This window comes from Schistocerca piceifrons, chromosome 8, assembly GCF_021461385.2.
Source record: "Schistocerca piceifrons isolate TAMUIC-IGC-003096 chromosome 8, iqSchPice1.1, whole genome shotgun sequence".
Classification (NCBI taxonomy): domain Eukaryota; kingdom Metazoa; phylum Arthropoda; class Insecta; order Orthoptera; family Acrididae; genus Schistocerca; species Schistocerca piceifrons.
The window spans coordinates 19,685,108-19,708,245 of record NC_060145.1 but is presented as its reverse complement, the minus strand read 5'-3'; the positions used below and the strand labels follow the sequence as shown (position 1 = coordinate 19,708,245).

Here is a 23,138-nt window from a genome sequence, read left to right as displayed (position 1 = left end):
AGTACATCATCACTGCTAAATTCATTAACTCTGATAAAACTGTGCTCATACCCTGCAAATACCTTCTGATACAACCACGCCTTTCCAAATGTAAGGGAACAATCCCCAATAAAACTGGCCTTAGTTATAAACACTAATAAAGCCAACGGTCAAACACTTCAGAGGGCAGAATTGTATTTACCAGAACCTGTTTTCTCACAGGGACAGTTATATGTGGCTTTTTTACGAGTTTGCAAACTCAGTGATATTTATGTTTGTGCTAAAGAAACATACAGCCAAGAAGTAAATGATGATCAGATTGTAACTGCTGTTTTCAAAGAAGTTTTGTAAAATAAAGAATGTTTAAAAAATAAAATTTATCTACACAGACAATATCTACTCTTCATATGTTTTACAACTAAACATCTATGTAAATAAAAATGTAAATGTTTGTTCATTAAAAAGCATGTATCTCTGAAAGTTCTTGACCAATAGCTTTGAACTTTTGACACAAATTGCATCAAAATACTCACATGTTTTTATATTCTTACTGGAATTCCATCTTGCATATATGTAATATGTATTTAATAAAAGGGAAACGTTATAAAAATGTAAATGTCAGTTTGTTCAAAATTGTTAATCTCCAAAAGTTCTTGATCGACTGTGTTGAAATTTTGTCACAATGTTGAATTCTAATACAGGAGTGCTTTTAGGTACCTTCTCCTGCAAAACTTGCAGGACTAGCACTCCTGGAAGAAAGGATATTGCAGAGACACGGCTAAGCCACAGCCTAGGAGATGTTTCCGGAATGAAATTTTCACTCTGCAGCAGAGAGAGTGCTGATATGAAACTTCCTGGCAGATTAAAACTGCGTGCCAGACCAAGACTCGACATCAACACCTTTACCTTTCGCAGGCAAGTGCTCTACCAAGAGTACTCAGATCCTGAATTCCTGGCTAGTTCAGCTGCATTGGTGATAACTGCACAATTTGGAGCCAGGGACATGACACCCTGTCCTCATTCCTCCACAACTTGGCCACCTTCATCCTCATTACTCAGTATCACACCAGACGGAACAATTTAAACACATCCTTTGCCAGGGTTTTGCCTAGATACCATCATGCTCAAAAATTAGGAACTTCTTACCCACAATCCTTTCAGTCTCTCTCAGAGTACTGCTATGCTGCCAATGCAGTCTACAAAACATTCTGTCCATACATATGGCATATATATTCCCATCTCCTTCACAGAATACCCCAGTGCAGAACAAGTCTTTTTCACACCCTCATCCAGTCCCATCACAGTCATATACCCTGTAAGAGGAAGGGACATATGTGTAAGCAATCATTTCATATACCAACTCTGTTTTACCTTTTGCACATGCTTTTATGTAGGCCTGACCACCAATCAGTTGCCACCCAAATTAAGGCCACTGCCAACTGCGACCAAGGGCATGGGCAACTATCCAGGGGCAGAACACAATGCTCAACTTTATATGGTTGCCTCACAACTTGTGCCATGTTGATCCTCTCCCAGTAGCAGATTCTCTGAATTATGTAAATGAGAATTGTCCTTATAACACATCCTTTGCTCCTGCAGACCTCTTGGCCTTCACATCCACTTGCCCGTTTCATACTCGCCTCCATCCCTGACTTCATGGCCTCCTCCTAACTTCAGCCCACTAATTTACACTCTAACTTTCTGTAATTGTAGTCATCGTTTTTTTCAATCTCTTCCCCTCAATCCACCCTTCCACCTAATCATATCCACCATGCAACTTCCCTTCCTGCACCACAATAAACCACTGATGCCACATTCATATTTTGTGTCCTTGATGTCTTTCCTTACCAGCCCTCAGTCACCCCCTCCTCTATCTCCACACTATCACCTTTATTTTCCGATCCACACCATTTAATCCTTCATCCAATTCAGCTGTTAACACCAGAAAAATGTAGCTGTATACTATCCAGGATCATATTTTAAAAAAGGAAATGTATCATATTAAAATAAGGAACGTGTTTCACATAATAGAAAAGTGAAGACTGTACAGGAGCATATTAGAAAAGTGAAAACAGTACAAGCACAGATGATAAAGTCAACTACTTAACTTGCAGAAAGCAAAGGGTTCTGCACATGTGATGAAAGCAAAAGAAAATATCAAATGGGATGAGGAAACTAGAAAAAAATGGCAGAGTGTCAAGCACAAAGAACAGAAACATGATATAATACGCAGAATTAAAAATACAATTTGAAAATTTCCTCAAGAAAATGTGAGAAAATACCATAGTAATATGACAAAAAATTTATTTAAAAGAATGACATGAAGAACACAAAACTCAGACCTATGTTTGACAAATAAAACATTTCATCAATTAAGATGACAAATGGCATAGTAACTAACAATAAACACAAAATTGCACAAGCATTCCATGGTGACTTATTTAAATGTTAGCATGGTTTGAGAGGTAAGTCACAAACAGATAACTGATCATGAAAATAATAACATCAGAGAAGCAATACAAGACGTGGGTATAAAGTATTTCACAGTACGAACAAACGAAAAGCGTGAGAGGATGGTGTAATATCATTACAAATGGTAAAAGCTGAAGGTAAAGCAATACAGCAGAGGCATTGAATTTTAATGAAGCAAACGAATAAGTTGGCTTTAGAAATGGATATAGCACATTGGACTACTCGCAAGTCGAGCATGAAATGATAGAATAGGTGAATGAGATGAATAACAACTTTTTCTGGGATTCACAGATTCAGAAAAATCTTTGGAGTCAGTTAAACAGAATTGTACTAACAGTGCTTGAAAAACAAGGCACAGAGTCTTAGAATACTGAAGAATATGTACATTAATGCTAAGCCTTCTGTAACACTTCATTAGGATAGTGAGAAATTCAGCACTTGAAAAGAGGAGACTGACATGGATATTCTAATGACACTAGAAACTATTTTCTTAAGTCTCAGAGCAACTTTTTATATGCTTACACTGAGCAAACCATGACTGAATGTGTGCTCATAAAATATATCTGAACCACCTTTATTTTGTTAAGAAGTTGCACTGTTTGCTGTTAGTGCAGATAAGCTGCTGCAACATATGAATAAACCTGATAGAGTCAGTTTGAAAGCAGGCTTGAAAATCACTTATAATAAAACTAACATCATGTGTAAGTACCACGATGAAAACAAATAATATAAGATAAAAATTACTTCGCAGTACCAGTTGATGAGTCGTCGTACTTTTGGTGGTTGAAAACATGGACTGTAGAGACAGGAAAGGTTATAAATAAAAGAGCAGATAAGGTAGGGACTTGTTTTTGTAAACTAAATGAGATTTTGAAAAGCAAATTTTCAAAAATGAAAATTCACAAATTGTGTGTATTATCACATCTCATGTTAGAAGTGAAACACGATTCGTAATCTAAAAACAATTACAAAACTGAGAGTTGTTCAGCGAGTGACGGAGAGATTCATATTGAGATCCCAAGAAAGAGAGGATCAAGAAACAAGGTGACATGGAAGATGTAATAATGAAAATGAAATGAAATTGACTTGTCAAAAGCTTTTGACATGGTGGACTGTAAAATTCTGCTATCAAAGCTTGAAAGATATGGTATTCGAGGTCTGTCCAACAAGTGGATCAGTTACTTCCTGACTAATCATAAGCAGGCAGTGAGCATCAAGCACACAAATATTGAACTAAAAACTGTATCTAATCACTTATCGGACTATAAACAAATTAAATGTGGTGTACCCCAAGGATCAGTAATGGGACCCCTTCTGTTTCTTCTGTACATAAATGATCTAAGCTTAAATGCTGATGCACACAAAACAATCATATTTGCAGATGACACCATGATTCTACTAAAAGGTGACGACGATGAACAGTTACAGCAGACAGTAAACATGGTCACGAAATAACTTAGCAGCTGGGCACAGAGTAATCAGCTTGTAATAAACAGTAAGAAAACCATTGTTCCAAAATTCCACAAGGACATGTTTATCCCATCAGTCTCTATCAATGACAAACCAGTTGGTAACAATACTGAAACCAAATTCTTAGGACTTTGGCTGCAGAGTAACATCAGATGGAATACGCATATTGAATATCTCAGTGCAGAACTGAGTAAAATATGTTACCTTCTTTGTTCATTAAAATCATGCTGTAGTGAGAAAACAGTATTGAATGCATATCATGCGTACTTTCATTCTCGTCTCAGATATGGGGTCACCTTCTGGGGAAACTCTAAAACAGCTAACCAAAAAAAAGGGCCATTAGAATCTTGTTTGGGTGCAAGCCTAGAGACTCTTGTAAACCCCTGTTTAAGAAATCTGGTATTCCTCCATTACCATGTGTATACATTATGGACACGCTTTTGTTCTTTAAATTAAATGTAATAGGCAAGGACTGGAGACTGCAAAAAAACTGTGATATACATGATCACTTTACCAGACAAAACAGAAACTTACATATGACTCAAATCAGCACAGCACTGTGCCAAAAAGGTACTTTTCACATGGGAGTTAAGCTTTATAACAAACTTCCTGAAAACATTAAAGCTATCACCGAGGTCAATACATTTGGAAAATCTCTAAAGTCATATTTACAGCATCACTGTTTTTACTCCATTGAAGAATATTTAAATTTATGAAATGTGTTATATAAATACTTACGTGTAAAGTGTATTACTGTAACCTTATATATAAAAACAAAGATGAGGTGACTTACCGAACAAAAGCGCTGGCAGGTCGATAGACACACAAACAAACACAAACATACACACAAAATTCAAGCTTTCGCAACAAACTGTTGCCTCATCAGGAAAGAGGGAAGGAGAGGGGAAGACGAAAGGAAGTGGGTTTTAAGGGAGAGGGTAAGGAGTCATTCCAATTCCGGGAGCGGAAAGACTTACCTTAGGGGGAAAAAAGGACAGGTATACACTCGCACACACGCACATATCCATCCACACATACAGACACAAGCAGACATATTTAAATATGTACAACAAAACTGATAACTTCTTGTTCTTGTCAGACATGTGTTACTGTGGTGTTTCATCACATTTAAAAGCAAACTGCGTTAATATTTCAGTAGTCACAATTATAAAAAGGGAAATGAAAATGTGAATTCTGAGAACAAATATTAGACCTGATATTTGTTTTATCTGCTGAACTAATGTCTCCTTCTGTAGATGGGTATGAACACACTCAAAACCGCAAAATTTTGTACATGGCTGGACGTTCAGAGACCATGAATGCATTGGATCTGATAAAGAGATAGGCCCCATGAAAGGAATAGAGAAATATTCTTTTGAGTTAGACTCAATAACGGAAGTGCCTAGCATAGTAATTATTTTAGCAGTTTTCTTTTTGGGGACGTCTTATACTATGTTAGGTTTATACTCGTTAACTGCTATTGTTTTAAGTAAATTGATTTCTTTGTTGAACTTTTCTTTAGAAAGTGGGATGGAAATGGCTTGGTGAACAGCAGAATGAAAGAAGGCTTTTTTATGTGATTGTGGATGAGTAGAAGATGCAGGAACGATCTGGTCGGTATATGTTACTTTACAAAAAATACTCAAAGAAATTTTACTTGTTTCTATGGTAAGCATCAAGTCACGGAAGTTTTATTGACGGCCCTCATTTTCAAATTCGATAGTGAAAGAAATTTTCTCTTGAAGATCATTGAATAGGTTAAAGATACGATCAACACCGTCAGCGGGTCCTTTGTAGATGATTAGAATATCGTCAACGTATCTGGAATATGAAAGAATGCCTAGTGACGCAGATGGAAAACAATTTAAAAAAATTTCTTCTAGGGAGTTGATGAAAATATCAGCGAGGACACTAGCTAACGGATTTCACATAGCGAGACCGTCTGATTGCTGGTACAAATGTCCATTTGAAATAGTTGAACTTGACTACAACTGAGATGAGATTCATGAAGTCTGTGATTTGTTCATCTGAAATATCTTTTTTGAACCGACGTAAGTTTTTTTCTACAATTCTAAGCGTTTCCTGTACGGGGACATTAGTATAAAGGTTTCTGATGTTGAAAGAAACTAACTTGGTGTCCGAACTGCATTCTAAATCTTTTATTTTTTGGACGAAGGTGTGACTATTTGGGACAGAAAAATTGTTCACAAAAACGAATGATTCTCTCTGAGTTTCATGTAGAAATTTGGCCAGATCATGGTATGCACTATTCATACTATTAGATATCGGGCAAATTGAATGATTAGGTTTGTGTATTTTAAATTGAGACCAAAGTTTTGGGGGCTGAGGGTTCATATTAATGAGCATTTTCTTCTGAAATGGTTTGAGTAGGAAATTTGCGCTGTTGATGGCTGTCCTGACCCTTTTTTGTAAAACTGGAGTCGGATCTTCGTGCAGTTCCGAAATATTATTTTAGTTAAAGAAATCTAATGTTTTTGAAATATATTCAGAGTTATAAGCAATAACTAAATAGCACCCTTTGTCTGACTTAGTAATTAGGGCTGCACATTCAGAGACAGTGAATAGTTACAATTGAAAGAAAACAGCCCTCGGTCACAATTTTTAATGAATTAACCGGGTTTCAGCACTGCTAGGAGTGTCTTCCTCAGAATTTAAATCAAAGAATGGTCTATAAAATGGTCACAGAATTATGACTAAAAATGTATGATACAGAGCATAAGTACAGAATCATCGTGAAAGACTAGCAGTACTTATGTGTCATTTATAAAATAATAAATATGCCGAAAGGGCATTAGTCACAAAGATATTTAAGATAAAAAATTGTGATGGCAAGCCACTAAAAATGACTGTCAATCACCATTCATAATTCCTTAATAGTTCATAAACGAAAGGTTTTGTTTCAATAAGTACATTGAACAGAATATAAGTTGTGACAGTTAAATATGATGTACTCAAATGTTCCTATATGACCAAAATGACATATGTAATAGTCTTTCCTGTTGAATCTGTACAGATAAACTGCACATGAGCCATGTCTCATGTGAGTAATATACCATGCCCTGCCTGAGGTTTTTCAGTCAAGGATGTTCACAAATAACGGGGAAAAGTTCTCTTTGGCCCCATTCACTGTTGTCGCCGGTACGCTGGCACACATTCACCTGTTCAGGAGTTGAGCCATGCTTGCTACTCTTTGTTCTGTGATACCTTGGGCTTCTGTGAAACCCCCTTAATGTAGCTAGTATGAGGCCATACATCATCTTTCCACAACATTTGCTGGGTAAGTCCTGAGGATCAACCACAAAGCATTGGTTTGTATGATACCAAAACCCCTTTGAGGAGCACATTCCCTCTGTACAAATCCCCAGATTTGCCTATTCCACACACAGAAGCCTGTATGCCCAGACCCTTAACCACAATGTGGGCATGAAATTGCGATATGTCTTGAACATATGCAGCAGTAGCTTTTAGTTAGTTGTAGAGGTGCAGGCAATTTTGTGCACAATGTTGCTTGCTTAGTGTTTGGCAGTCTGTCTGAGTTGTGTGAAGTTACACCTTTCTTCCAGCTGGCCTCAGAGGTACCATGTGACTGTTGACCTCGTGATTAGATGTTTTCTAATTTAACTGTAGTATTTCTAGGAAAAGACACTGACCTTTTAAGAGTATGTACACAGTTCCAAGTAGAGCTATAGTTCATTTATTTTCTACATACCACTGAAGAATGTTGGAGAGAACCTTATTGCCATTACATCCATCTCAGTTCTTGAGATCACCTACACCAGAGTGAAGATATTGTCAGAAAATCCTATCACCCGATTGACTTGGACATCTTCCAACAGGTACAAGATAGGGTTGATTGCCAAATCCCAAAATACTACCCTGCAAACTGACCCCTGCTGGCACACCTTATAATTTTTATTCCTCTTCTGACCATTCCACAGCTCTACCACTGCAATAATCAGTAAAGCTGTAGTACAGACATTGGGTGTCTGTAGCTCTCACATACGCAGAAATAACTCTGGCCACCATGAATTGTCGAATGCTCCTAACTATGAAAATTAATATTGCAACTGCATGTTTTTTACTACATGCGTATTGTTTTGGTCTCATTCTTGACCACATCTTCAAAAATTTTCCAGTTCCTAAAATCAAACTGGCACTGATTATATCCATGGAGCTCCATGTGCAGCTGTAAACTGCCACAAGGGAGTCACTGGATCTTCACAAGTACAAGGGCTATTCAATAAAAATTGATCATACTGTTTTTTAGAACATACCTTTACTGCCCCTCATAATTTTGATGGTCCTTATCAAAACAGTCTCCTTCAGATATTACGCACTTGACCCAGTGTTTCTGTTAGTCTGCAAAAAAATACTGGAAACCACTTCTCAAAAAGTGTCTTCAGAATCACCTCCACAGCCTTCACTTTCTCTTCTGGTGATGAGAAATTGCTTCCACGAAGGTGTTTCTTCAGGTTACAGAAGGCTGTAGGAAGGGTGAGGGGTGCACTTCACACTGATTTTTGCAAGAAACTCAGTCAAAACATTTGCAGTATGCAGACGTGTATTATCTTGGTGCAGCATCCAGGACATCCCCAAAGTACTGTACAGTTATTGATGTATGTGTAAGTACAACATGCTGATAAATCATTCCACAAAAAGCAAAAAATAAGATTATCATAACTTTCCCAGCAGAAGCAACCAATCCTTTTCCTCACTGACCTTTACTGTTTGCTCTCAGGATCAAAATGATGTAGGCACTTTTCATCAGCAGTGATCATCAGCAGTGATCATCTTTGAAAGTAACTATGGATCTTCCTCTAACATTAACTTCAACTGCATGCACACCCACAAGCAAATGTCCTTTTTTTCCCAATAATTAGTAGCCTTGGAACCCACCACACAAAAATGTGTCCCAAGTGTAAATTGTTTGTCGCCAACTGGTGAATGGCACCCAATGAAATTTCCAATATTCTAGAGAGTATTCATTGATCCTCTCTCACAACGAAGCAGTGGTGTCGATGTCCTCTTTTGCTGAACAGTAACTGGATCATCGGGCCTACCTTCCTTTGAAATTGACCGTCTTCCCTCTTTCAACAATTTAAACTTTCTTTGAGCTATGCTGTAGGGAAGAATATCTTCTCCATAGGCTTCTGTAACAATGCATAGGCCTCAGCTGAAAATTTGTCGAGCTGAAAGCAAAATTTCAAAGTCACATATTGGTCACTGTGTGTCACTTCCGTTGCTATGATAGGAGATACTGAATATATCTCAGCTTGTCCACCTCTCACAGGTAGGAACTACACTATCCAATCACATTAATGTGATTCCCTATCAAAAGTCTGAATATGGTCCACACAGATAGATGCATACTTATGTTGATCCGCTCTGCCTTCCAGAATGATGAGATCACCCAAGGAATGCCACGAAAACATTCCCCAGACCATAATGCTCCCTCCTCCACCCCGAACCCGTCCATCGATTGCTGCAGGGTGTTTGATTTCAGACCATACATGCCAATGGGCATCTGTCTGATGGAGCACAAAACTTGATTCATCTGAAAAGCTCACCTGTTGCCATTCAGTGGACATCTAGTTGTGGTATCGGCACGTAAATTCCAGCCTTCATCGCTGATGAACAGCTGTCAGAATGGGTGGATGAACCAGGTGCCTGCTCCGGAGACCCGTACACGGCAACGTTCGCCGAACAGTCCTCGAAGAGACACGACAGATAGCAGCACGTGAACAATTTAAAAACTTTGCCGTTGTGGAAATGCTTCCACCCTTGGGCCAAAAGCCAATGATCGTGCCCTTCTGGATGTCAGATAAATTGCTCTGTTTCTGCATTACAATAACAACAACTGCACTATTTTCCGTGCCTCCCCCGTCAAGTTATACATACCATCCACTGCTAGTGGTGCCACCCGCCACCTGTCAGTGGTTTTGCACACTGACATCGAACATAGGCAGTGGTCACATTAATGTGACTGGACCGTGTAGAAGTAACAACAATGAAAGTAATACAGCGTATCTGTTACATGCTAACAGAACATTGTAAGATTCAATTACAGTGTGAGAAATTATGACCATAAAAATATAATGATCATTCTTTATTGAACAGCCCTCACATGGTAACCAGACAGATTGGCCTATAGCTTGTAGTATTTGTCTGACCTTCACCCCTGAACTTTTTGACTACTACAGTTTTCGCTAATTTCCAACTGGCAGGCACCTTGGCCATTTTTAATGAATCATTAAGCTGTCTGGTTAGGAATGAAATGATTTGCACTATTTGTTTGAATGCCTCAGTTTAAATATTAATCGGTCCTGAAATCTTACAATTTTTTTAAATTTCTTTATGGCTATGGCTACTTCTTCCTCAGTAAACCGTGTAGTTAATAATTAGTGCATTCACTTTGTAACGCATATCTAAGCTTTGAACACAGCTGATCTGCCTCTAGACTGGCATTTGGGACGAGTTGAAAAATAGATATTCTGCTGACTGTCTCCAGCTGTGGATCACCAATCTGTCTTCAGCCTTTATTGTGGGCAGAACGATTCAAGCTTCGATCTTCTTTGTAAGATCAGTAATTTGTACAGTTTATCCCAAAATATCAATCTTTAACCAATTTTGTCAGTAAGCTTTCCCACTGTGCTTGTTTGAGCTTTCCAAGCAATTCTTAGTATTAAGACTTCAGGTTTCTATATTATACCTGTTAGGCTACATCGATGGACCTTTGACTGCTCTCTTCTGGCATCACCTTGTATGCAGTGTAATATATGTCAACTCAGGTGGCCACAGAATATTCTTTAATGGTGAGATGGCAGTTTTGGGTATGTGCATGTTGTATGTTTTGTATTATTTCTTACAGGGCCTGTGCACTTAGCTCTATACTAACACAGTGAACGGGTGATGTGGGCTACTGTATCACATAGCTTGTTCCAATTTGCTTCTTAAAGATTTTTTATCATTAACTGTTAATGTAACTATATTGAGATCACTACTACGCAATCCAAAGCAGACGGTCTACACGGAAATTTTATTTATAACATATTTGTTACTGTCATTTGTACATTAGTAGGTGTTCCAGCTCTCCATGCTAGTCATGGATTGCCCTGGATAATTCATCAACAGGCGAATTTCTTGGACTGTGTCTAAAACCTTCTGCCCCCCCCCCCCCCCCCTCGTCATCTGTGTGCCTGCTAAACCAGAGTGTGTTCTTTTTTATCACTTATCTCCATAGCTATCACAAATTTTGAGAGTGCACGTGTCACTTTCCTTGACATTTTTTAATATCTGTGGTCTGAATACTGTGCATATGTATTTGTGAGCATATCTGCTCGTTTGATCTTACAATACAAGACAAATATTCACTACACATTTTTAATGTTTCATTAATCATTACACTTCTTTTTCTAACTACAATAACTGCCTTAGGGCTAGCTTATCCAAGGAAATAACGAAAGTATGGAGGTGAGTATTAGTCGTCATGTGAAATACATTTCAATACAGTACTGGTGACAGGAGATGGAGCTCTAATTCAAGTCCGTGTAGGTGTGTAGACCTAAATGTTCTAATCTTTTTGAGTAGATCTGATGTGGTAGGTCACATAATTCTCTGATAACTACAGGCAGATTGTTTGTCACCAAGATTAATCTACCCGCTGTGTAAGTTGAGACAAGTGATTGCAACTTTTCATACCTAGGTCTAGTTATGTATCTCAGCATGATTTGCATCATTCTTTCACCCTCTATCTTAATAAATTTTAAGTCATCATGTCTGTAAATCTGAGTTGATTTTAGTTTCTAAATATTCCCTGGTGTCTACATTTGCTGGTGAGATCACATCGCTTATTACAATATTCATTTCATCCTTATTCATACATTTCATAAGAAAATATGTCTACTGTTCCTATTGGCACATTGCCTGTCTGTTGAGTTTGCTCTATAATTACACAGTGTGCGGGATATGCATTCCACTTAATTTATTAGTCAGCCTTCGTTCTGTCATACATTTCTATCAATGAGGCTGTAATACCCACATTAGTCAGTTGAGAATCTGGTTTCTTGCACAAGGCTATACCAACCCGGGTAGTGTTTCATTAGTTGTATAGGTTCAGCAAGATGGCAGAAGCAGACGTTTTCATACCACTGGATAATCACTGTATGCATTTTAATAGACAGTGAAAGTTGTGAAAAATATACCACAGTTCAGTGTGAATAGATTATACTTACCTGTTGAGAAATTATTGTCCACCTTCATAATTTCTGTAGGGAACGCCGTAGCCCCATGGCCACTGAGGTTACAAAACTGTCAAGTTGTTCCTTTCCATTTTCTTCTAATCATTATGGAGTTTTATTTACTGCTGGGAAATATCTGGGCAGGTTTCAGGAACTGAAGATGAATGGACTACGCAATGGCCAATGTCCTTCCTTCATCTGAGGCATGGGATGCTGGTGATTTGTTGGCTGGATCTAAGGATGGAAAGTAGCCCTCCCCAAATAGGGATCAGTTGTGAAGGTTACTGCTCTGCTTGGAGAATGGGACTACATGGTAGTCGAGGCAGATACAGAAGGAATAGTAGGCACAGAATACCCTCTTTTTCTTCCTGTGATTGGTAGACCATTGGGACTGTCAAGAGGAGAAAGTGAGTACTTTCTTAACCTCTGTACAGGATGTAAGCATTCTTATTTCTTCCAAACTTCAAAACTAATTAATCGGTCAAAACTATTATGCTCCTGTATTTTGTGTTTTTTTGCAAAGAATTAGTAAGTCACTGAGTGGAAGGGACTACTTTCCACACAGTTAATGCAAACCAGTGGTTCTCCATGTGGTGCATTCCCTTGTAATGGTTGACCATAATCTCTACAAAATGAGTCATTTGCACATACAGATGTATTTTTAACATCACACATGGGTTTGACATCATGTCAAAAGACAGTTAGTTTCCTTTTTCTGGGTGCAACTCACCTCCAGTGTATCTCCTGCTATCTTTCAGACTTCTTTGGACAAGGGGAATGTTTCTAAATTAACCCGTATTTCTTCACCCATTTGTAGTGTAAGGCCACAATGACAAATTATTCCTTGCACCACAATGAGGGTCTTATTAGATGTAATTGTGACAAGGGATCACCAAGTATGTTAAACTGGAGCAGTGCCTCCAGATGAGTGGGAGATTGACTTTTTGATTAATATACCATCCACTTCTCATTTTATCTACTGAAGTGATTGCACTGAATTTTAATTCTATTTGTTCTACTATGAACGATGTTTCTGCATTCAGAAAGGGTCACTATCTCTTCTACTGTACTATAGTGCATATGCTTCTCCTGGTTTCTTAAACCAGTTTTCTTCCCACAGTGTAGCTAAGGAAGGAAGCAGTTTGGGATTATATCTCTCAGCATTGTACCGATTTCATCTGTAAGGCAAAACTGCTGCATGTGTACAGCCACCAGCTTGTGATGGTTGAGAATCTCTCCACTGTGTATTGCCTACCTTTGTGTCACTTAACAACCAGGGACTCCCCCCCCCCCCCCCTCCTCATGGCATCCTGACAGGGAAATAGTACCCTGCCACAGAAACTGCTACATGACACAGGTAACCATCCCACGGAGTCCTAGAGTCCCTGATGCAATGGGCACTTTCTCCTCAGCACTGATGAGAGTGGACAACTCAGGTATCGAAAGTGCAGTCACTAAGAAGTCAAGGGAATACTTAGCAACACCCCCTACCCACCCCTCACCCCCCTACACAGGAGGTTGGGTGCCACACTGGTATATGGCCACTTGTCCGTTATCACAGACAACAGGTGAATAACATGGAATTGCATGCCATGCAATTCATGCCACACTTAGTGACTTTCCCCATACAGCCTGCCCCATACAGCCTTTACAAAGAAAGTTGAGAATCGAACCCAGTACTAGCAACCAAAACCAACTTGCCAGAAATGATGGTAAGATTTAACCTAAATGACGAAAGCTAATGACAAAAATTCAAGTCCTTGTGCAAGCTCAGTGCACATCAAAGAAGTCAACATTATTGATGAGTCAGAGGAGAAGAATAAACAGAATCAGTGAGGGAGGGATGGGATGAGTTGTGGCATGAGGTAAGAGGAGAAGCTCCAATACTCAAGGTCCCTGAGCTCACCATGGACATGTTCACAACAGCATACTCAGCCCCCAAAAAGCAAAATTAAACAATTGGTCATGTATTTTCTCTTTTTGTACTTTTTGGCAGCTGAAGATTACCTACACTGGATTTTAGAATTAGGGATCAGTTGACTGCATCCAAATACACCACTTACTGTATGAAAGATGTCTCAATTGTCAATGAAAATCTGTGTTCTCAAAAAGATCTATATTCATCTACATCAAGAAAGCAACTGACTGTTGAAGAAATAAAGGAAAAACAGAGATGTAACAGATTAGTGGCCAGTGTGATTGGAGACTAATTGCACCAATGACAAAAAGTCACTCATAGCGAGGAGGTTGTCGCAGTCTGGTCTCTGTGAAATCCTTCTAAATGGGTTACAGTTGAGCCCTGTGAGGGTGACTTAATTTAAGGGCTTTTGACTTTCTCAGAACAGCGAGCATTTTCCATCCACTGTTACAAAGAAACTTCTTAAGACTGCTGGCAGGAAGCAGCACCTTACATATTATGCTATGAAAATGGTGAGTGGTATCTATTAAATAATTCTAAAATATTAACTTTAAATAGTATTCGTGTTATTTTGTTGTGGAGATTACTATAGAAGTTGCTGGGAATCAGATGGGAGAAATGTATGAACAGGTGCAATTTCCTGTCCAGTGGCTGGATAGTGATGTGCTACAGAACATTTATCAGTGTCAGTTTTAATTCTGCCCAGAGTGGCTGCCCGCACCTGCCTCAGTACGGGCTGCCCGCGGCACCACTGGTGGTGGAGGCGCAGCTCGGCTTCGCGCAGACGCGCCGCGTCCTCGCGCCTGCGCAGCTCAAGCGCCGCCAGCGATGCCTCCTGCAGCTGAAGTGGCGGCCGCCCCCGGCCCCGCCCCCGCTCCCTGGCTGCCGCCGCACGCTCCGCATCCAGCTGCTGCCTCTCTGCCTCCAGCAGCTCGCGGAGGCGTTGCCTGCGCTGCTCCAGGCACGCACGCCGCTGCTTCTCCGCAGCCTCCTTCTGCAGCCGCTCCTGGCTGTGTGAGGAGACAACCTAGCTCCAAAGCATGTAGTGTACAGTCTCTCTAGATTATCTTAGTTTACTTTTACATGTCAGATTCGTGACAACTTACCGTGACACGGAATGTATAAATGTGTCCACACGTAATGCTCATTTTCCCTGGGAAAATAAGGCTTCGTGATAAATATTTACGTAACTGAATGTTTTTCTAAGTTTAATCTACGACAAAGTTCAATATATACAACCAAACTATTTACGTACTACTAACTCAGAAATACATCTATGGGGTTCAACACACACTACACTTTTTATTGACTGCTACAAGACTTTAAGGTTTGCTGGTGACATTATAAATCTGCCACACTGCAAAGGACTTGAGAGCTCAGTTGAAAGAAATTGACAATGTCCTGAAAATATTTATTCTTCTTCTTCCTCTCCCTTTTTGTCATCTTTCTTCTGACTGGTTTGATGCCGCCCGCCATGAATTCCATTCTTGCACCAACCTCTTCACCTCAGAGTAGCAACTGATAACCTACATTCTCAATTATTTACCATATGTATTCCACCCTGTGTTTTCTTCTACTGTTCTCTCTAGTACCGTCAAAGTTATTCCCTAATGTCTTAACAGATGTCTTATCATCCTGTCCCTTCTTCTTGTCAGCGTTTTCCACAGATTCCTTTCCTCGCCAATTCTGCAGAGAACCACTTCCTTCTCTACCTTATCAGCCCATCTAATCTTCGACATTGTTTATAAGATTATCAATAAGGGGTAACAGAGTGTATTAAAATTTAATCGGATAATGCTGGGGTAATTTACATTAAGGAGACAAAAGTTGTTGGATACCTATTAATATGGCGTCAAACTTCCCTTTCCCAGTGTAGTGTAAGAACTTTAATAAGTGGTGTGGACTCAACAAGTCCCTGGAAGTCTCCTTCAGAAATAGTGAGCCATGCTGCCTCTAATAGCCATCGATAATCATGTTAAGTGTTGCCGTTCAGGATTTTGTGCACAAAGTGACCTCTAGATTTTGTCTCATAAATTTTCAGTGGGACCCGTGTTAGGTGATGTCGGTGGCCAACCATTAGCTCGAAATGTCCAGAATGTTCTTTAAACAAATCACGAACAATTATGGCCCAGTGCTATGGCACACTGTTGTTCAGGAACATGAAGTCCATGATGGCTGCAAATGGTCGCCAAGTAACCGATCATAATCATTTCCAGTCAATGATTTGTTTTGTTTGGCCAGAGGATCCAGTCCATTCCATGCAAACACGGCCCACACCATTATGGAGCCACCAACAGCTTACACAGTGCCTTGTTGACAACCTGGATCCATGGCTTTGTGGAGTCTGCACCACACTCAAACCATACCATCATCTCTTACCAACTTAAATTGAGACTCATCTGACCAGACCACAGTTTTCTAGAGTCCAACCGATGTGCTCACGAGCCCAGGAGAGGCTCCGGAGGTGGTGCTGTGCTGTTAGTAAAGGCACTCGTGTCGGTCGTCTGCTGCCAGATCCAATTACCAATTAAAGCCAAATTTCGCTGCACTGCCTTAACGGATACACTCGTTGTATGTCCCACATTGATTTCTGCTGTTATTTCGTGCAGTGTTGCTCGTCTGTCAGCACTGACAACTCTACGCAAATGCCGCCGCTCTCAGTGATTGAGTGAAACTTGACCACTGCATTGTCGGTAGTGAGAGGTAATGCCTGAAATTTGGTTTTCTCGGTATACTCTTGACACTATGGATTTCTGAATACTGAATTGCCTACGATTTCCAAAACAGAATGTCCCATGTGTCCAGCTCCAATTATCATTCTGCATTCAGAGTCTGTTAATTTCCATTGTGTGGCCATAACCACGCCATAAACCCTTCCACGTGGATCATCTGAGTACAAATGACAGCTCTGCCAAAGCACTGCCATTTCATACCTCGTGTATGCGACACTGCCGCAATCTGTATACAGGGTGTTACAAAAAGGTACGGCCAAACTTTCAGGAAACATTCCTCACACAAAGAAAGAAAATACGAGGGCCGTTCAGAAAGTAACCTCCGGTTGATTTAAAAAAATACACCAAGTTAAATAAAAATATTTTAATAAATACATCTTACAACTACATCTTTGCACTATTTTTCTACATAGTCTCCATAGCGATTGAGGCACTTATCGTATCTCTTCACAAGCTTTGAAATTCCTTCTGCATAAAAATCACCCGCTTGTGCCTGGAGCCAGCCTGTGACCGCATCTTTGAGCTCTTCGTCGTTATCAAACCGCTGTGACCCGAGCCATTTCTTCAAATGCTTGAAGAAGTGATAATCACTTGGCGCCAGGTCTGGGCTGTAAGGTAGATGGTTGATAACGTCCCACTTGAAGGACTCAAGAAGGGCCGTTGTTCTGCGAGCAGAGTGAGGACGGGCGTTATCGTGCAAAAAAACCATACCGGAAGTCAGCATACCACGGCGTTTGTTCTGTATAGCCCGTCGTAACTTTTTTATTGTTTCACAGTACACGTCTTGATTAATGGTCGTACCACGTTCCATGAATTCAACCAACAACACCCCTTTGGCATCCCAAAACACCGTTGCCATCAGTTTTCTGGCAGAAAAATCTTGCGAGGCTTTTCTTGGTTTGGTAGGCGAATTTGAATGTGCCCACATCTTTGATTGTTCTTTTGTCTCAGGGTTCACGTACTTAATCCAGGTTTCGTCACCGGTCACGATTCTGTTTAACAATGGTTCTCCTTCGTCCTCATAACGTGACAGAAAGTCTAATGCAGAGGCCATTCTTTGAGTTTTGTGGTGGTCGGTAAGAATTTTGGGCACCCATTGTGCACAGAACTTACGGTAACCCAATCTTGCTGTCACTATCTCGTACAAGAGAGTCTTAGAAATCTGTGGAAAACCAGTAGACAACTCCGACATTGAGAAACGTCGATTTTCACGAACTTTTGCATCGACTGTCTGAACGAGTTCGTCAGTCACCAATGATGGTCTACCACTCCTCTCTTCATCATGAACGTTTTCTCGTCCACTTTTAAATAAACGTACCCATTCACGGACAACTCCTTCACTCATAACTCTTGGTCCGTACACGGCACAAAGCTCACGATGAATAGCTGCTGCAGAATATCCTTTGGCTGTAAAAAACCTTATGACAGCACGCACTTCACATTTGACGGGGTTTTCTATTGCAGCACACATTTCAAACTGCCACAAAAACTAAACTAGCGCAGGTACGACGTTCACTCGACCACGGCTTGATGCCGACTGACCTGTTGAGTGCGTGAACGCACAGATGGCGTCGCTACTCCCCCCACAACCCGCACTGTGACCAATCGGAGGTTACTTTCTGAACCGCCCTCGTATGTTATGTGGCCATGTGTCCGGGAATGCTTACTTTCCATGTTGGAGCTCATTTTATTACTTCTCTTCAAATCACATTAATCATGGAATGGAAACACACAGCAACAGAACGTACCAGCGTGACTTCAAACATTTTGTTACAGGAAATGTTCAAAATTTCCTCCGTTAGCGAGGATACGTGCATCCACCCTCTGCCGCATGGAATCCCTGATGCGCTGATGCGGCCCTGGAGAATGGCGTATTGTATCACAGCTGTCCACAATAGGAACACGAAGAGTCTCTACATTTGGTACCGGGGTTGCGTAGACAAGAGCTTTCAAATGCCCCCATAAATGAAAGTCAAGAGGGTTGAGGTCAGGAGAGCGTGGAGGCCATGGAACTGGTTCGCCTCTACCAATCCATCGGTCACCAAATCTGTTGTTGAGAAGCGTACGAACACTTCGACTGAAATGTGCAGGAGCTCCATTGTGCATGAACCACATGTTGTGTCGGACTTGTAAAGGCACATGTTCTATCAACACAGGTAGAGTATCCCGTATGAAATCATGATAACGTGCTCCATTGAGCATAGGTGGAAGAACATGGGACCCAATCGAGACATCACCAACAATGCCTGCCCAAACGTTCACACAAAATCTGTGTTGATGACGTGATTGCACAATTGCGTGCGGATTCTCGTCAGCCCACACATGTTGATTGTGAAAATGTACAATTTGATCATGTTGGAATGAAGCCTCATCCGTAAAGAGAACATTTGCACTGAAATAAGGATTGACACATTGTTGGATGAACCATTCGCAGAAGTGTACCCGTGGAGGCCAATCTGCTGCTGATAGTGCCTGCACACGTTGTACATGGTACGGAAACAACTGGTTGTCCCGTAGCACTCTCCATACAGTGACGTGGTCAACGTTACCTTGTACAGCAGCAACTTCTCTGACGCTGACATTAGGGTTATTGTCAACTGCACGAAGAATTGCCTCGTCCATTGCAGGTGTCCTCGTCGTTCTAGGTCTTCCCCAGTCGCGAGTCATAGGCTGGAATGTTCCGTGCTCCGTAAGACGCCGATCAATTACTTCGAACGTCTTCCTGTCGGGACGCCTTCGTTCTGGAAATCTGTCTCGATACAAACATACTGCGCCACGGCTATTGCCCCGTGCTAATTCATACATCAAATGGGCATCTGCCAACTGCGCATTTGTAAACATTGCACTGACTGCAAAACTACGTTCGTGATGAACACTAACCTGATGATGTTATGTTCTGATGTGCCTGATGCTAGTACTGTAGAGCAATGAGTCGCATGTCAACACAAGCACCGAAGTCAACATTACCTTCCTTCAATTGGGCCAACTGGCGGTGAATCGAGGAAGTACAGTACATACTGACGAAACTAAAATGAGCTTTAACACGGAAACTAAGCATTTCCAGACACACGTCCACATAACATATTTTCTTTCTTTGTGTGTGAGGAAAGTTTTCTGAAAGTTTGGCCGTACCTTTTTGTAACACCCTGTATATGCGTATAGCTATCCCCTGACTTTTGTCATATCAGTGTATTAGGAAATGAGACACTGTAATGCCTCATTTCGTGGCCATGCCTGTGTGCCCTTGCTTTGGCTATTGCCTACAAAAGGGTCACGTTCTGAGGGAAGGAGGCTTTCTGCAAACTGGAGCTGATTGGACGATCTTTCTGTAATCCTCCTAAGTGGATTGTGGTCGGATCCTACAGGGCTGCCTTAGACAGTGAGTAATTTTTCCAACATTCGATGCAGGAAAGGTTCTGAAGTGTCCTGCCAGATGGCAGCACCTTAAAGAAGCGTTGTGAGAAGCAGCAGGAAATAGCTAACGAGAATGCCTGCATTTCGTTCCTGATTGTGGTTTGCTCAAAGATGCATACGTACAATAATTTCGCACAGAGGATTTTGGAGCTCGCAAAATAGAGTCCGTGGGAACTGGGCATGAAGCGACAAGTTTTGGGCAGTCTGGGGTGCTATTTGTGTTCCGAGTTTGCAATCATTTCACAAGCCTGGAGTTAGTGACCTTTCGTGATCGACGAGGTTTCGTTTCCGGTACGGAAAGCCTACAAAGCATTTGAAACTACGTTCCCCTGCACGGCGAACGAATTTTGCCCACACACTTCCCCGTTCTTCGCAATGAACGTCGCAGATTACTGAACGCAGACATGCTGGGTAAGAAGAGGCTTCAGAGAACAGGGATGATGCGATAGCCAGCTGGAAGTGGTGTCAGATAAAAGTGACGGACTTGGCTAGGGTTAGCTGACATCAATAAACGCAGTTTGTTTCCACGGAAATATGAATGTGGTCTTTTTGTGTGAATTTTTCCATACTGACTTTGAGCTGCGTTCCGAATTTTTCCGTACTGGCTTTGAACTGTTTCCGGTTTCGTTGTTATGGTGATACCCGCCGAGGATTGCTAGTCACCAGATCGAGGCGGTCTACTGAACTGTACGTGGAGAACGTATTCGAGTCGAGTGCTCTCGAAGACTTTCCTGGACGTGGCGGCTACATAGCTACAGGGCTTTCGAGCACTGGCTACGGACTTGCGTGTCGCGGATGAAAGCCACGCCGGCGACCCTCGTGCGGCTGACTCTACGTGTGCGAGCAGTGCAGTCAGCTGACGCGGGGGCGCCGGAGCAGGGCGTCGCGCGGCGCACACCGCCAGCGGCTGCGTGCTGAGCGCGGAGGCTGCTAACCGAAGGGGCGCAGGTTCGATTCCCGTCCGCGTCTTTGATTTTCTCTGTTCGTGCACAGGCCGTTGTGTTTCCCTTACCTTCATGCCGTCATAAATGCCACGAAAATCGCTTGCATAGTGCCAATGACACGTCTAAGACCATGTTAACTTCATATAAGGACACGGCTCGACACTGATGAATATTCTGAATTGTCGAATGACACTGCTGTATCTTCTTTCCACTGTTGAGATGGCTGTGTGGGCACATCTGTGGATACTGTCCGCCACGGCGAGTATGGTTTCAACGCTGACAGTAGCAGACGAGGTTTGCTCTTTGATCCGCAAAACAACTGAACTTGTCTGAAGTAGTGGGGATATTTAATGCGAGAAAGGCGTTTCTGAAAAAGGGAAATTTGTTAATATCGAATATAAATATTAACTGTTACGAAATAATTTCCGAAGATCTTTATCTGGATCGCAGCCTTATACGTCGGTTAAACGTAGACGATAAGCAGTTCAGACAAGAATAGGATCTTTTGAAGTGTGGTGCTACAGAAAAATGGGTTTATCATATAAATATCTAACTATCTAAGAGATACTCACTGAAACTGAGCAGAAAGAACTTTATTCCACAATACGTTTAAAGGAGGGGATAGGTTTATGGGACATAAAATGGAGAAGTCAGCTAGTAAAATGAAGTCAGTTGACAGCCCTCTCGGCGATTAGCAGGCAAATTTCGTGACACCTGAGAGAGAAGGTCTGAAGAACCTGGTTCCCGAGCATGGGCACAGCAATCTGACTGACGCATTTGCAGAGTTCAGGGGGAGTGGTCGGATTTAGTGACTGTCGAGCGATCTCGTGTCCGTAGGCAGAAAGCCTCATATTGGATCGCCGGGATAGCAGCTAGCGGCAGGTGGGGCCGGATAGGCCTACAAGTGATTTGCATCCTGAGGTTTAATCGAATTCAATTTGTTTTTGTGGAACATAGAAGTGTGGCGTCTTTGTGTGTCGTTGACCAACTGACTTTGAACGTTCGTTGCTGGGAGCGGCGTATAAACTATTAACGCTGTACATTTTTCGATCGAGAGGTCCGATCTCTGAATGTTTCTGAAAGCAGTTATATTGCTCCAGGAGGTTTATTAGCGTTGGAGGTAATGCCGAACTACTGAACATTTTAACAATGTCTCGAAGCGAGGTTGGTGATCGGTATTTAAAACTGGTTTTAATAGGGCACAGGATTAATTCCGATCCGCCAATGAACGTTTCCAAGTAAATCTGCAGAGTGTGTGGATTCCGGCCGCCAGGAAGCTCAAAGGAAGAGATAAAAGGAACGCTCGAAGTGGGTCGACAACGTTACAAAACACGGATGAGCAGCGTGTATGCGTATATCCGGAAGTACGAATTTTTGGGAACATCCATCGCTTCCAGATTTGGTAGCCGCTAGCTTCCGCCCATTCGCACACGAAAAGAAATTTGTAGCTGATAGAGTTCAAGAAGAATATAATAATTCTATTTCCAAAGAAAGCAGGTGTTGACAGATGTGAAAATTACCGAACTGTCAGTTTAATAAGTCACGGCTGCAAAATACTAACGCGAATTCTTTACAAACGAATGGAAAAACTAGTAGAAGCCGACCTCCGGGAAGATCAGTTTGGATTCCGTAGAAATATCGGAACACGTGAGGCAATACTGACCCTACGACTTATCTTAGAAGCTAGATTAAGGAAAGGCAAACCTACGTTTCTAGCATTTGTAGACTTAGAGAAAGCTTTTGAAAATGTTGACTGGAATACTCTCTTTCAAATTCTGAACGTGGCAGGGTTGAAATACAAGGAGCGAAAGGCTATTTACAATTTGTACAGCAACCAGATCGCAGTTATAAGAGTCGAGGGGCATGAAAGGTAAGTAGTGGTTAGGAAGGGAGTGAGACAGGGTTGAAGCCTATCCCCGATGTTGTTCAGTCTGTAGATTGAGCAAGCAGT

The 23,138-nt window shown here is 41.3% G+C and overlaps 1 protein-coding gene across 3 annotated transcripts in view; it reads right to left on the bottom strand.

Annotated features, from left to right (window-relative positions):
- LOC124711589 (trichoplein keratin filament-binding protein) overlaps nucleotides 1-23,138 on the bottom strand; it is a 313,083-nt gene that overhangs the window by 102,623 nt on the left and 187,322 nt on the right. For all 3 annotated transcript variants that reach the window (XM_047241740.1, XM_047241738.1, XM_047241739.1), the window contains one exon: nucleotides 14,819-15,107. In XM_047241740.1, the coding sequence (XP_047097696.1) occupies nucleotides 14,819-15,107 (289 nt within the window). The remainder of the gene's footprint in view (nucleotides 1-14,818; nucleotides 15,108-23,138) is intronic.